The sequence below is a fragment of the Mycotypha africana genome, assembly GCF_025528875.1.
Source record: "Mycotypha africana strain NRRL 2978 chromosome Unknown BDF20scaffold_3, whole genome shotgun sequence".
NCBI lineage: Eukaryota > Fungi > Mucoromycota > Mucoromycetes > Mucorales > Mycotyphaceae > Mycotypha > Mycotypha africana.
In genome coordinates, this window is record NW_026515727.1 from 83,748 (window position 1) to 99,120 (window position 15,373).

The 15,373-nt window shown below is 38.1% G+C and overlaps 6 protein-coding genes across 6 annotated transcripts; all 6 read left to right on the forward strand.

Annotated features, from left to right (window-relative positions):
* The first annotated feature begins 3,521 nt into the window (after positions 1–3,521).
* Positions 3,522–5,393, forward strand: BDF20DRAFT_857104 (uncharacterized protein). Its single transcript, XM_053080327.1, has 8 exons — positions 3,522–3,709; positions 3,792–4,063; positions 4,145–4,234; positions 4,318–4,436; positions 4,515–4,596; positions 4,675–4,754; positions 4,827–4,922; positions 5,006–5,393. The coding sequence occupies exons 1-8, from the start codon at positions 3,615–3,617 to the stop codon at positions 5,219–5,221; spliced, it is 1,050 nt and encodes a 349-aa protein (XP_052937737.1). The 5' UTR covers positions 3,522–3,614; the 3' UTR covers positions 5,222–5,393.
* Position 5,394: 1 nt separating this feature from the next.
* BDF20DRAFT_857107 (uncharacterized protein) lies at positions 5,395–5,834 on the forward strand. The gene has a single exon (XM_053080328.1). The coding sequence runs from the start codon at positions 5,531–5,533 to the stop codon at positions 5,804–5,806; it is 276 nt and encodes a 91-aa protein (XP_052937738.1). The 5' UTR covers positions 5,395–5,530; the 3' UTR covers positions 5,807–5,834.
* A 233-nt stretch (positions 5,835–6,067) lies between these two features.
* BDF20DRAFT_911124 (major facilitator superfamily domain-containing protein) lies at positions 6,068–8,140 on the forward strand (the record flags this gene model as incomplete). Its single annotated transcript, XM_053083786.1, has 5 exons — positions 6,068–6,425; positions 6,602–6,852; positions 6,953–7,097; positions 7,192–7,583; positions 7,664–8,140. 5 exons carry the CDS (start codon positions 6,068–6,070, stop codon positions 8,138–8,140), a joined length of 1,623 nt encoding a protein of 540 aa, XP_052937739.1.
* Positions 8,141–10,052: 1,912 nt separating this feature from the next.
* On the forward strand, positions 10,053–10,933 carry BDF20DRAFT_857113 (uncharacterized protein). Its single transcript, XM_053080329.1, has 2 exons — positions 10,053–10,531; positions 10,619–10,933. The coding sequence occupies exons 1-2, from the start codon at positions 10,367–10,369 to the stop codon at positions 10,688–10,690; spliced, it is 237 nt and encodes a 78-aa protein (XP_052937740.1). The 5' UTR covers positions 10,053–10,366; the 3' UTR covers positions 10,691–10,933.
* Positions 10,934–11,483: 550 nt separating this feature from the next.
* On the forward strand, positions 11,484–11,789 carry BDF20DRAFT_857121 (uncharacterized protein; the record flags this gene model as incomplete). The annotated part of the gene is made up of 1 exon (XM_053080330.1): positions 11,484–11,789. A coding segment is annotated over exon 1 (226 nt), but the record flags the coding sequence as incomplete, so codon positions are not given.
* A 1,522-nt stretch (positions 11,790–13,311) lies between these two features.
* BDF20DRAFT_817173 (uncharacterized protein) lies at positions 13,312–15,026 on the forward strand (the record flags this gene model as incomplete). Its single annotated transcript, XM_053077230.1, has 3 exons — positions 13,312–14,368; positions 14,414–14,873; positions 14,960–15,026. The coding sequence occupies 3 exons, from the start codon at positions 13,312–13,314 to the stop codon at positions 15,024–15,026; spliced, it is 1,584 nt and encodes a 527-aa protein (XP_052937742.1).
* Between the last annotated feature and the right edge of the window lie 347 nt (positions 15,027–15,373).

The following is a 15,373-nucleotide window of genomic DNA, read 5'->3' on the forward strand; positions in this document are numbered from 1 at the left end:
ATATCGGTTGCTGCTCGCTCTGAAATATTCTCTCACCAGAAACCACCATAGTGATCTAGGCTTTATTTTAATGTCGAAAAAGAAAAGGGAAGCCCAGAGGGTATTATAATTCCCATCGTATGTTAACGACTTTTCAATATTCTATAAACAAAAGAAGAAACCTACTTTTTTTTATGTAGCAAAGCAGTTATTGCATTCTATATTTGTTTAATACGAAAAAAGCATTAAAAGGAACTGATCGCGGTTATATATGATATTGAATGCTTTGAACGCATTGACAGTGAATTCTTATTGAAGAGGCCAATGTTTGCTCACTTCGCGCCTTATATACTTTGATCTATAATACAGATGAGGTAGGAAGAGCATTCATAGAATGAAAAGTATTAAGTCTGAGATTTTTTATAACTTATTCAATACTGTCTTGTAAAATATGCGAATATTGCCTTCAATTTTGCTAATCGGTTTAGAATTGGTCATACTTGTGATGTTAATGATATTACAGACTTTCATCGCTTGCTTTGGCTGAGTGGCTTGAAAAATGAATATTGTACGCCATGCGCCTGACTCTGTTACGATACAAAATTACTCACAGTGTAGTGTCGTGGGTGCAGACATTATTTTTAGATTTGAAGGATGCATAGCTCTCGTTTTAAATTGTAGAAACCTATGCAGCATAGCTAGCAATTGTCCGCCAATCACTAAAATTCACCAAAAAGTAAAAATCATGGTCAAAGTGCGGTTTTCATTTTCACAAAAGGCGGCTTTTTTTTTAGAAATTTAGGCCTGTTTAAACATGTTCACAGAGTGCTGAACAAATTGAGCTCTGGGAAATAGACTTATACCCTCTTTTGGTTATAATCTAATTCATTTCTTGGCTGTGGGAAGAGGCTATTATCTTTAACTATGTAATGGCTCTTCAACTCAGGAAAGCAGTCCATCTCATCCATGGTTTTTATCCAGGAATTCAAGATGACTCCAAGTCAATGCCGCCTAAAGAAGCAGACGGCAACTACTCATCGTCATTAAATGGAGAAATCAATAGACCACGCCAGATGCTATCCCGCATTATGCCTGCCCGTCTTGTTGGACATGCTCCTCTTATTCGAATGGATAAAGAAGCATATGTCTACTTACGAAACTCAGCGAAATACACCTAGCTTCCCTATTAAAACTAAGAAAGGCGCCTTTTTCTTTCGCGACGCGTCTACAGTGTTACATCCGTCAAAGCGGCCCAAAATTACAAGCGAAAATACTTTCACATTGTCACCTGTTGCAACCATAATCAATCCTTACACTGAGCGTTTATTGTCAGAGCAAAAACGCCTTGCAAGACAGCGAATTGCCAATCAAGCCAACATGACGTCTTTGAAACAATACCCAACTGCATACAACACAAGGAGCATATTGATCACACTCGAGAGGATACGGCCAAAGCTTCGTCCAGTTTCTGTTCAATAAGCGACGCTTGTTCGTTGGTTATGCTGATTGTTGGCGTATTTAAGGTAAGAAGGGATTCCCGTTGGTGTTGAAGTTCGGCAATTGTTGTCTGTCTTTGAGCAGTAGATCCATGGGAGAATAGATCTGCAATGTGTTTTAATAACTGTTTTAGAGCCTCCCCGGTAAGTTGTGGGTTGGAGGTGATATAATCACGTACTTCAAAGAACTCTATGAGGGTAGACTTTAAATAAATCCACAAATATGTTGTTAGACAGCAGCAAAGGGCTGAATCGCCATACCCCAGGTCCTACGTCCAGACAATTGGGTGACAAGTCAGCCATCAAGATGACATGTTCTGTCCAATTGCTAGGAAGGTACCGTTGAGTTCGGTTAAGGACTCGTGCGGTAATACTTCGGTGGCAGAAGCAATAATCGATAGCGCTGTGAGTGACGCAACGCTGGAAAGCAGGTATGATTGAAGAGAAGCAGTTATCATTATAGTGAGTGAGGTCACGATACCATTCATGAAAGCTAGGATTGGTTGAAGTGGTCGATAGAGAAGCTAGCAACATATTAAAATCTCCAACAATAAAACTGACATCTAGACCCTTTTTTGTAAAAAAAGGTTGTGACATTAATGAGGCGAGGAAAGGCATTATGTCACGGGTAGTTGCCGGAACGTAAATATTAGTGATAGTGCATATAGAATTACGGGTAACTGTATCGATGATGGTCGCTTGTGAACAGCGTTCATCGGAAGTTACAATTTCATCTGTTAACAGTAACGTCGGGTTTAAACAGATAATAACACAATAGTTAAAGAGTAGAGTTGCACATTGAGGAAAGAGGAGGAATGAAAATATTTGACTTGATCGAATGGAAGGTGGTCTTGTGAATGGTATGCGGATACTTCTTGGAGACATAAAATGTCAAGAAACAAAGTGGGGGAACATAAATGGAACCTATATCGTTTCTTGGTATATTTGTTAGCATCCTTGAAAATGCTGCGAGCATTTAAGCATGCGACGCGTATAGGTCGATTATTCATTGCCCGTGGTCATGGCTAACTTGGACTGCGTGGTATCCGCATCTATTATTACCTTAATATCATCGCTGTGTGCAGCAGGAGTTAAATGACTATGAATGGCCGTAGTTGCCAAACTAGTGTTGACATCTGAAGGCGCAAGTGTTGCAGGCTCGTCCAGAGCCGTACTGGCAGCAACAGTAATACTGGCATATTTTGAGCCGGCAGTACCAGTGGGTGTATTAAATGAAGACAAAGTATGATCAACAGAAGCCTTAGCGGTCGTTGATCGGGTAGCATATCGTTTTGCCTTTTTCGTAATGATAAGGGCAGACTCATCATTGATGGAAGAGGTAATAGAAGGACTATCGGTGGAGCAATGGTTATTGGTGAGTTCACTTGGAACTTGATATTCAGCAATAGCGTCAGTATCGCTTTGGTCATTAGCTTTCAAAACAGGAACAGGAACGTCTTCCATACGGCAATTTCGACGAATATGACCCTTATGATGACATTTGTAGCAGGTCAAATTTTGTAAAGCAGGACAAGATTTACGAACGTGCCCAGCTTGGCGACAGTAATAGCAGACAGGAGGTGCACCTTTCCATCTGAGCAGGGGCTGACGTATCCCATTCGAGCAAAAACAGTTTTTGTCCAATGGTTGCACAGAAGAAGAGTCATCTTCATCTCTACCGCTGGTGTCAAGCAAGACGGAGAGTTCGCCCTCAAAGAAACCTCGATTGGTAAGCATCTTGATTTGGCACTCCTTGCCATAAATAGCCATAGATTTCTTTGGCTTAGTTATCAAGGTTGCTACATCCTCAAATTGAAATAGGGTGAGGTTAACACGCGTGAATTGGTATCAACTTTATCTACGAATCGGCTGGCTTTGTAGGTGACATGCTCAAGAACGTGTTCAAAAAGGCCGCTTTTTTGTGAAAATGAAAAAACCGCCTTTTGAGAAAATGAAGGCCGTACTTTGAGAAAATTCGAACCGAACTTTTGAGTTTGACTCAACTATGATTTTTTTAATGGCCGCCCTTTTTCCAAAAACAGCGCCACTGTATGTAATTTGTCTCTTTGCATTAAAGTTGTCTTTTTTATATTTTACTATAAACTACAGTGACGCTCACAAAGCTTACTTTGAATACTCATGTCGAAAACAGAATACTTAACAGTTGAAGGCGAGAAAGACTGGACAATGGTTCAGGCTTCGGACCTCATTCAGAACCAGGAAGTCATTCAAATGTACAGTGGTCATCTTCATCTTGCTATAGGTCATTACACACAACAGCAATAGTGTTGCTCACTTTATTTCAAAAATAAATAGAGACGGAAACTCTTCTGTAGAAGAAGCATGCCAAATATTAGTGGAAAATAATATATCTTCAGCACCCGTTTATGTTAAAGAAGAAAAGGGCCACTATATAGGCATGTTTGATTACGGGGATGTAATAGCCTATTTGCTTTTGGTGTTGCACAAAAAACCGGGTCAACGAAGCGGAAAGGATACTGAGAAAATTGATCCTGAGGCTTTTGAAATTAAAGATATTGTACGCAGAGCATTACAAGGCGAGAAGGTACCTGTGCACATGGCGAGCGGTAAGATTGGTTAACATTAGGCCAAACCCCGGCCGACAAATCATCGTTATATATTGTTACTCATGCTACTGCCTACATTAGACTTATCAAGAAAAAACCCGTTTTACAGCATCATGCATGAAGCCAAGCTTTTGTCAGCAGTGGAAATTTTTGCATGCGGCACCCACAGATGTAAGATTTCTAGTTTTAGATAGAACAGGCCAACTTTAAGAACTATAACACTTATTGTGGTGTTACTATACTATGCTGTATAGTGAGCATTTTGAAACCTAATGGAGAGATTGAGGGAATTTTATCACAATCAACAGTTGTAAAATATCTTTTTGAGAATAGGAAGAAGTATCCTGAGATTGATGAAGTTTTAAACAAAAGTGTACGTGTTGTGCAAGAATAGATGGCAAGCTTTCCATGACTATACTATTCATATACTTATCATTTCGCAAACATATAGATTAAGGACTTGAATCTCAGTGATGAGCCAGTTATCGGTGTTGATGCAAACTCTAGTGTTCTAGAAGCCCTTTCACTGATGAGTAAGTCATCACCCTCTGAAATTGGTCAATATTATCAGCCGCTGTACTATGCAGAGCAATTGACCATTTATTATGTAGGCACGCATGGTGTTTCTTCAGTTGCAGTACTTCGAGAAGGGAAGAGCGTCTTTGGGAATATCAGTATGACCGATGTTAAGGTACTGTACAATTTTAAGAATGAATGAAAGTGTCACCGTTCTATTGACAAACACTTGCGCTACGTGTAACAGCATGTAATGAAAGGCTATAATCACCGTCTATTATGGAAGAGTTGCCTCCAATTTGTGAGCCATATAAGGACTCAGCAGGGAATGATTGACGGACAGGTATAGTGTTTGTTTCAAACAAAGAATAAAGATGCTGCTGGTGATCAGCGGTGAAAGCTTACTTGTGCGGCTCTTATTGTTAGGACCGCCTTCCCGTATTTGACGTTAGAAGAGAAACTTCTTTAGGATTTACTGTTGCAAAGTTGCTTGCCACCAAAGCTCATCGTGTTTGGGTTGTCGATGAACAGAATCAAGCTATCGGTGTAGTATCTTTAACTGATGTCACACGGGTGTTTGCTTCCTTGGTAGGCGTAGAGACTAAAGAGAGGCGACCAAGTTTGGCAGTGTTCAGTTGTTAGCCAACTGATTACTTTTGTATTAAGAGTGCGTTTATCTTCAAGCCAACAGAAAATTGGGGATACGGACTGTTTTCTATAATGTACTTTTATATTTTCATCAAATCCACAATATCACTTCTTTCCATCTTTATTAAAATAAATAAGCGGTTGAGCACATAGATCATTGCACGGGCCAACTTTGACTGTTCTTCCTTCTATGGTTAAATTGGCATGAATCATCCAAGTCGTAAGCATCTCAATGTTTTTGTTGGCATGTTGTGTAACTAGCAAGGTTACCCAATATTGTTGTATTTGCAGAAATCTGGTAAAATGGCACTAAACTTTGCAGGCGTCGTTCTCATAGTAAGGTTCCATAATTGCTTGTTGCTCGCAGGCATATTCTACGTGCTTATGAGAGATGTATGCTATGAGAGGCTAATGAACTCCAATCAAACCAGCAAAATGCAACACACATTCCGCATCATTGACAGTAGCTTGACGGTCGTAAGAAGTGTTGGATCAATGGCAGCATTCAATGGCAAATGGGCTTCTTTCATTGATGAACGTTGCCTGTTAAAAGGGCAAATGGGCTTTTTTCAAAGATGAACGTTGCCCTGTTAATGTTATAATTTGCCGCTAATGGTATCAGCAGTTTTTTTTTTTTCCGCAAAATTACCCAAACTTGGTAAAATCTAACTTTTCTGGAAATCACAAGAAAAAAAAAAAAAGATTGAGATCCTTTTTTTTTTTTTTCTCGAATTTCTATATAAATTTCATTTCTTGCCATTCCTTTTTTTTTTTTGTCTTTATTTTTTTAGTTATTGGGAATTTCAAAAAAGTTATATACTTGGATAATAAAGAGAACGAATGGCCAATACTACTATTAAGGACTACGGCAGCAGCGACAATAATTCTAATGGACCAAAAGTAATACTCGAAGAAAGAATTACAACAGTTAATGCGGATTGTAATAAATATAACAATCACAACGGTAGCATTAGTTCTGCTGATTCCAATGAGGCGCTAGTGAAGAAACCCAGGGCTGCGTCCTTCTTTAATGTGTTATTCAGTGGTTTCGCTTTACTTTCTGATGGTTATCAATCTGGAGTCATCAGTTTCGTTAATCTCTTTCTTGGGAAAATCTACGGAGATAGCATTTTCAATGCTGATATGAAATCTCGTTTATCTTATGCTATGTTTGTTGGTGCTATTGTTGGCCAACTAGGTAAGTTTTGACCTTGAACAGACCCTTTCTTCAACTATGAAGTTCAAGTTGCTGATACAGATTTAACTTTATCTTTTTCTAACACTTTTCCATGGTTTTCTTTCAAATTCGATGAAACAATCTTATCTGTATTTTTTTCTCTTTTTTCTGCCCGCTGAATTTCTGTAATTTTGCAGGATTTGGTCTCGTAATTGATCGCATCGGACGTAAAATCGGACTTATTCTGACCACTGTTCTTGTAATTGTTGGCGCTGCATTATCCTCTGCTTCAAGTGGAACTTCCGTCAATGGTATGCTTTGGATGATGATTATATCCAGGGGTATTCTTGGTGTAGGTGTAGGTGGTGAATACCCGTGTAGCTCTGTATCGGCAGGTGAGTCTGCTGATGAAGTAGCTCCTGGGAAACGTGGTGGCTTGTTTGTACTTGTAAATATAGAATTACGGAATATGGCACCATGACTCAAAGTTTCGATGGTGTTTAAATCAGAAAAAAAAAAACTGACTTTTGGTCTCTTTTTTTTTCTAGGTAACCAACTTTGTTATCGACCTTGGTTATGTCGTTTCAGCCATTGTGCCTGTTGTTCTGCTTGCTATCTTCAAGGATAATTTGGAACCTGTTTGGCGTTTATGTCTGGGTCTTGGTGTAGTCCCTCCCTTATCCGTCTTGTACTGTAAGTGTCTATTGAGCATTAGAAAGTTCTCATGATGACATTGTGTAACTCGCCTTCATGATCTCTAACTGTATATTTGATGCTATTGATATAGTCCGACTCAAAATGGGAGATTCAGAACGTTACAAAACAGGTGCTTTGAGAAAGCATGTTCCTTATCTGCTCATTTTCAAGCGATACTGGTTCCGTATCTTGTTAAGCTCGGGTTTATGGTTCATTTATGATTTTATTACTTATCCAAATGGTGTTTTCTCTTCAGTCATCCTCGACAGTGTCGCTAGTGGTGATTCAAATATTCAAATCGTTGCCTGGAACATCTTACTCTTTGCTTTCTATCTTCCCGGTTGTTTAGCTGGTGCCTATTCAGTCGATAAATTGGGTCGTAGAAAGACGCTTGCCTTTGGTCTAATGGCTCAAGGTATTGTTGGCATGATTCTTGGTGGAGTATATGAGCCTCTCTCTAAGAATTGTATGCCTATGTTCATTGTAAGTATTTTTGACGAGCCATTCCATGGATCAAGCCAGATTATGTTGCTAATACGCCGTCATCTTTTGGCTATTATTAGATTATGTATGGTATCTTTTTAGCCCTTGGAGAATATGGCCCTGGCCCCACTATGGGTTTGAATGCCATGGAAATGTTCCCTACTGCCGTCCGTGGTACTTGCTATGGTATTGCTGCTGCTGTAGGTAAAGTAGGAGCAACCGTTGGTACGCTTGCTTTTGTGCCTATGCAAGAAGCCATGGGAGGTTATCGTGGGCCCTTCTTGGTTGGTAGTGGTATTGCCATTGCCGCTAGCTTTGTTGCCTGGTTTTTCGTTCCAGAAATTGGAGTGGATGGTTTAGCTGAAGAAGATGCTGACTTCCGTGCTTATTTGGAGAAGCATGGCTATGATGTCAGTCAGTTTGGTCTAGGTCAGCAGTCATCAGTCCAAGAACAATCTGTTGTCGAAGTTGTTCAGGATAAATCAAAGAATGGCTCTTTTAGCTCGAGTGGTTCTTTGGATGAACAACAACAGCCAAGAACGCATGAAGTAGCGTGAAGCACGATGTCTATATTATATTTATCATTTTTTGTATTATTTATTTTTTCTATTCAACTATATATCTTGTGCTCAGTTTATAGAGACTTATATCAAAATTGCTTATGTGTGTAATCACTCATCAGTCTTATATTACATATTAGAGATACATCATTTTTCAGATATATAGAACTCCTTTTTTTTTGGATTTTTACGATTATATTTTTGAATTATATACAATTGCATCGCTATATGTATGTATATATCCCCTTTATTTTATCATTAAAGTCGATTCTGCATTTTTTTTAAACAATAACCGTAGGTACTTTCTTTTTCCTTTTCCTTTGGGATTGTTGCGTTAATGTGTGCATTCCATTTTGCTAGGTTTTATAGTAGAGGTACCCAGTAAATGAGCCTTAAAATTATGATATGCATCAAGTATAAACTAATACACCTTTGCTCAGAATGTTACTTGGAAAGATATAAAGGTCCGGTAACCACCGGAGTGGTTAACTCTACTCTTACAAAAAAAAACTCGTAAAGGTTAAATACTCATCCGGTCCAATCGAATGAATGTCTGCTGCTAATCTGAATTGTGTCAGTATATCTTCCGAAGGAATCCTGCAAAAGCGGAAATAGTTTGACAACGCGATATAAACAATTGGAGAGTATCAGTCTTCTACTAGTCCGAAAAACAGCATATGATCGCGTTCACCGAGGATATTCGGATCCAATCATGGTACGCTTTGGATTCAATTCCGCGTTTACCAGCACTTTTGTATATCATGATTTTTTGTAAAGTCTATTCAGATCATGAAATGATGACTTTACTGGCAATATGACCCAAACCGCGGTCTGATACAAGTCAACCCCTTTCCTCCTTTGTTAGTCAAACTTGTTTTGGAGCCCTTACTCCCATCTATCCGATAAAGCGTATTATTTAAAGAATACATATCCTTTTCGAAGCCAGTCATCAAAACGAATACATCGTATATGTGGGCAATACTTCCCAACTTTGCTAAGGTTATCATCAATTTTTGCCACCTCTCTAATTCCTTGATAAATATTTCCAAAAAGGTTAAACTGGGTTTCAATTTAAATAGTTTGAGTACTTTAAAGTAGATTTTAATTTAAGGATTAGGGTCGTTCATAATGTTCAGTTATGTGAACATAAAATTTGAAGCATCCTCATTCTAGAATAAGCTTCAGCCAGAGGTCTCCCGAAGGCTTTGCATCGCCACCTGGCGTCTTGCTACCACATTTCAACCAATCCTTTGCTAGTCTATGAATACTTAACTCGACTTATAGTGTATAAAAACTGAACTCTGTTTAGATACTCTAATGAAAGCTGTTATAAAACAGGTAGATTGATATTCATAACGCCAGTTACCTTTTACGAGGTTGAGTGATAATACCTGATATCGTGTTTATGTCAAATTTTGCTATTGTTCGGTACCTTTTAATTCAATTGAAACCTTTTATCGCTACACTACAAAAAAAATTAGTTATCAGTTGTAAATAAAAGAAGCCTTCCTTAACACCATATGGTTGTCTCTTGCACCACGCACATTCGTGGACCTGCTGTGTTGTTTGTTTCGCCGCAGCATTTATCCAGATATAATGGCTGCATATTTTCCCGCCGTCATTACCAGATAATGGGAGGGAACCATTCAAAGCCCAACAGTGCTTCTCTTTGTGGTTATCTTGTTCCTATCACCTAATGTTTAAAACCGTTCATGTTTTGAGCTTTGGACCATTGAGAGACTTTTATTAGCTCTAGTCTACCGGACAACTTATTCTTTCTTTTGAACGCTATGTTTGGCCAACTGCCAGCACTGCACAGGTTAGATCGTTACACCGAAATGCCTGTCCATATTTTGCGACTGTTAAGTGTCTCATGGTTAAAATATGGTCAATTGAACATAAACCAAGGTTACTTTTTCTATTTTTTTAATGGATATTTGAGAAGAACATTCTGCTCTCCATTCTCGAGGATCGGTACTTGAGGATTATCTTTTCCATTCAACTACTTCTCCTGACTGTGAGTTCAATACTGCATTCATCTGCCAACATAACTCAAGTTTCCTGCGACAACAGTAATCTCCCTTCAACTTTAGGCTCTGTTACGTCTGGCAAAGAAATCATTATCAGGCTTTAAGGTGTCTGAACGATTGCTGGACGAAACTCGGCATTTGCTGTAGTGCTCGGGATAAGGGCTACCATTCCCTTGTACAAAAGCTTCCATATATGGACATACTAAGGACAGTGTTGTTTTCAATGAAAATTGTTTGCTCTCAACTGGTAAAATTGTTACTTTCAGTCATATTTGGTTGCCTGCCCTTTCTTGGCAGACGTGGAACACAGAAGCACAAAACTATGTATCGTGCCATAAACAGTCCATCAGACAGCTTGGTAACTATACCGCGGTTCTGTCAATGTTTTTAACTAATCAATGAAAGCTCTAACACTGTCACTGGTTTGATTGGACTTCCATGATAGTTTCTTCCAACTGTTAATTGTTTATTCGCTTTGTCTACACAATTACTGCAAAGCGGTTTCTTGATAGATTAGGTAATGGTCGTAGTTTGAATTTATTGCTGTCGTTTGCTTGGATTCCAATCCTCAGCGATACTGATTTATTACTTCAACTGTATCAATAGAAAGAATTTTAGCTAATATTTTAGACAATTTACAATTTTTAATGAAACATATACATTTTAAATTTAGATTTATTAAAACATTTTTTAAAATAAAGTCCATAGTATTTGGATATCGAATTTGGACACTCCATTATTCAGTGATATACAAGCAGCATTGAGGATGACATACAAACGAACCCAAGAAATGAGTCTCTTTCAGTAAGAAGTAGCCAATAATGGTCTTATTGACGTTAGCTTGCGATAGGCTTAACTATAAAAGCATGACAACTTTTTTATTAAAGCAAATCTTTGAAAAAAAAAATCAAGTGCTGTTAATGGTAGCTTGCCTTTTGAAAGCCTATATATCTGATCATATTTATACATATATAGATTGATCTGTGCATTGATTGCGGTAAAGGGAATCGTTACACCAAACAATACTTTAAATGTGAATTGTATGAAGCAAAAACTGCAGATCATGGTAAGCACCTCATGTGGCTTTAAAAGTTGGTAAATTCATCATTAGTACGCGACCTTATTGTACCTATAGATGGTGCGACAGGCAGAAAACGCAAACAGAATTTTGAAATCAAGAAAGAAAAGAAAAAAGCAAGGAAAGAGAAGAATGAAGACTCCGATGAAGAAAATGCATATTGTACCAAATGCAAGCAACCAGGACATAAATCGATGCGTTCAGAAGTGGAAGGCTGATAAGTACTCAGGATTCCCTAGAAGGGTACCACTGATCGTGTTTGGTGCTGGAATGTTTGGAAAAGATGTAGTCAAGTTGAAAGGGCAACGATGTGGTGTTGTCGATAAACTTTTTGCAACCCTGAAAAAACGTGAAGCTGAAGGTCAATTGATTGTTGTCGCAATCGATGAATTCAAAACCTCTAAAACATGCAGCCTCTGTTTCTATGATGATATGCAAATTGTTGATACTCCTGGATTTAAGGGTATCGGCGCTCTTCATTGCAAGCAATGCCTAAGCTATGGCAGAGAGACGTTAACGCCGCTATCAATATGATAACCATATCTCGAGCAGTTTGGTCTGGAGCGGGAAGACCCGACGTTTTCAAGCCAGCGAAGAAGAAGAAAGTATCGCCGTAATAAACACGGTTTTCCTTATATTTTAAGGATTTAGATCATTATAGGTGAGGAATAGTACGGTTTTTTTGTTTGTTTTGTTTCCCACTACTGACAAGTTTTGAATTTGAATAATTGTTTGAACGGTTTATATTTTCGTCTACAAAACAGTTACAACTTGTCTAAAATAAAAATATTAATTGTCCAAAAAAAGTTTTACTTTATCTGAAATATTAGTTAAAATATTGTAGAAAGAATAGAAACCAAGAGATCCGTAATCTTTCCGATCTCGGGAGTGAAGTTAGCTGTTTCAGTTGAAAGTGCTGTCCCTACAAATGTTACATCTGCTGAGCGAAGCCTTTACAATTTTTGAAAAAGAAGATAGGAAGCTGGGAAGAAACAGAATTTAGTGTCACCATTGCTGAATGATGGCATTTATTAACCATAAAAGTACTTTTGGCAAGATATAATTCAAAATGCATTATTCAAATAGATTTCTGATCTTTTGCAGTCTTTCCTGTCTTAACCCTCCAATCTCCACCTAGAATTGTGTGATCTCTGTTCGTTTTGTCGACGTTATTAAAAATTACAAGCATTGGTTAAATGATAAGAACCGAAATAACTGTAGTCTTTATACAAAGATTGATGCCCTTTTTCCCAATCAAAAATACACAATGATCGCAAACATGTGAAACTACACAACTTTGAACAAAAAGGTTTCATTTCAATGAGATTTTCTGAAGTTGATAACTTTTTTTTTTTTTTTTTTTTTTTTTTTTTATTTATTATTTTTCTTGCTCCTTCATTTTGCTCTCCTTCTTTCTCCTCCCTTCTCTTTTTGTTCGATTTTTACAGAGGTATATGGTATTTCCTAAATTCACGGGTGTTGCTTCTGAATGTAGTACAGATAATGGTTTGAATAAATTTGTAAAGCATTTCGGACGTGATCGAACCCTGCAGCAGGTAATGTCTGTTCTCATATTGAGTGCAAATGTATCGTAGAAACTTTATATATTAATTATTTTTATATCTGTATAGGATCGTTTTCAGTATGATCGTGAAACATCGCCGGTAATGAGTTGAACATAGTAAATATGGTTGCCCTTCAGTAACTGTATAGAATACTAATGCGATTCTGTGAACAAAAAGGCCCTCTCAGGCTTTAGGAGTCCTTCAACATCAACAGCTGCAAATTCACCGTCGACCTCTACTGACAATGTAAGAAATACCAAAGATACGGGAAGCGAAGAAACGACAAGCAATGCCATTCTTATATTTCCATCTTTTATGTAGTTATCAGTCAACGACTTTTTTCATAATGCAGAATATAGTAGAAGCAATGTATCTAGCCCTTTTCTACCTCCTGCTTCAGCTCACAATTTAAAAGATGATTGGCTGCATGATTTTCATCACGACCATAGCCGTCACTCATCACCCGGTTTATTAAGTCCTTCGGAGGAAGCACAAATGGAACAAGTGTATGCAAGGCATCACCCTGATTTACCACCTCAACTTCCTGCAGCTCAATATTTCCGGCAACATTATCTGTTCCAAAGCTCCAGCAGCAACAGCAGTACGACGACATCTACTAGCTCCTCACAAATTTGGACAGACGAGTTTTTTCAGAAACAGCAGGATCATTCTCAAATAGATGAAGAGGCTTTGCAACGAGCATTTGAAGAGGTTCAGTTAGCAAATGAAGAGAAACGACTGCAAGACATTCCACAACAATCTTCTTTCCAACCTGCTATAAGCATTACATCATCACAGCGGCAAAATGTAGCCGCACGTACAGACACGTCTTTTTCTCATTTATTGGACACTAAAGATTGGTCAAAGGAATTCAGTAAATATCATGATTTATCAGCATTGGAACAACAGCAGCAGGAAGCACAATCGACAGACAGTCTTGTTGCGTCAAGGTCTGTCTCAAATGATCAAGAAGAGGATGACATAGAAGATTGGCTTCGCATGTATCAGAAAAGCTTCGAAAACAAACAAAGTCTGTTGAATGAAGAGACTCTAAAGAAAGAACAGCAGTCGTGGGATCGATTAAAACCAGGCCATGGATATCGAGCTATTCATCCAGAGTATGAACAATATCACTATACTCCCAACAATCCTTATTTGAATCATCAACATACTATTGATCAATATCAACATGAAACTTTAGCTGACATGGTCTTGGCCTTGGAAGCCAAAGTGCAACTGAATCCTAAAAATGCTCAAGCATGGGAACAACTTGGCCTCAAACAGCAAGAAAACGAACGAGATGCAGCTGCAATCACTGCTTTAGAGAAAGCTGTCGCCTTAGATCCCCACCTACTCAATGCATGGATGGGTTTAGCTGTCAGTTATACGAATGAGCACTGCCGTATGGATGCTTATAATTGTTTAGAACAATGGCTTTTCAATAATACCAAGTATACACATTTATTGGATGGCCAACGATTAGGACAATTTGATACAAAGGATGAAAAAAAGCGCCATGAGCATATTACTGAATTGTTTTTGAAAGCTGCCCGTTATCAACATTCGCTATCTACATCATCAGCAGCATTATCATCAGATGAAAGAGATAAGTCTTTGTTAGATGCCGAGGTTCAAGTTGGTTTGGGTATATTATTTAATATGTCTGAAGAGTATACAAAAGCCATTGATTGTTTCAAAGCAGCATTGATGACTCGACCAGATGATTATCAATTATGGAACAAATTAGGCGCTACATTGGCCAATTCGCGAGACATGGAGGCAGCGATTGAGATGTATTTCAATGCGTTACAGATTAACCCATCCTTCGTTAGAGCGAGGTATAATCTGGCAATCAGTTGTATGAATTTAGGGCAATATCGCGAAGCAGCAGAACATTTGTTAACTACTTTGGATTTACAACGTGCCGCATCTCTTTCAGCAGCTGAAGTTGTGAGAAGAATGAGTACCAATGGTCAACCGCAAGTTGCTCCAATGGATATACCAAGCTCTGGCACAAGTAATGGAATTTGGGATAGCTTACGGTTACTCATGTTTATGTAAGTTCTTTTATTATGTTTTACGGTAATTGAAAGATTTTTTCACTAATCTCTCTTTTTCGTTTTTTCTACCAAAGGATGAGCAGAGAAGATTTGGCAGCAGAGTGTGATAAACAGAACTTGGAAGCTTTTCGGAGCGATTTCGAATTTTAATAGAGAGGCCTTAACCAAAGATGTAGTATTATTTATTGAACCTGTAAATATTTCTGCCATACTACATTATGTTTTCATTTGTATCATATGATCCTCTCTTTCTTTTATGCCTTGTATAAAAAAGATAAATTCTTAAAACCGTTCAAGAAAAATGCTACACTCTCATATAGAAGCTATAGTAGGTAGTATGCGTAACCATATAATTTCAAGAGTTAAGTTAGAACAACGGGATAACAAACGTCGAAAGTAATGCTTTTTTATTTGCATGTTTTGCAATTTCACTGATTCATATCTATTCTACTTCAATCCTAATCGCAAATTGATAAGTTTATCATACTTCTCTCTCA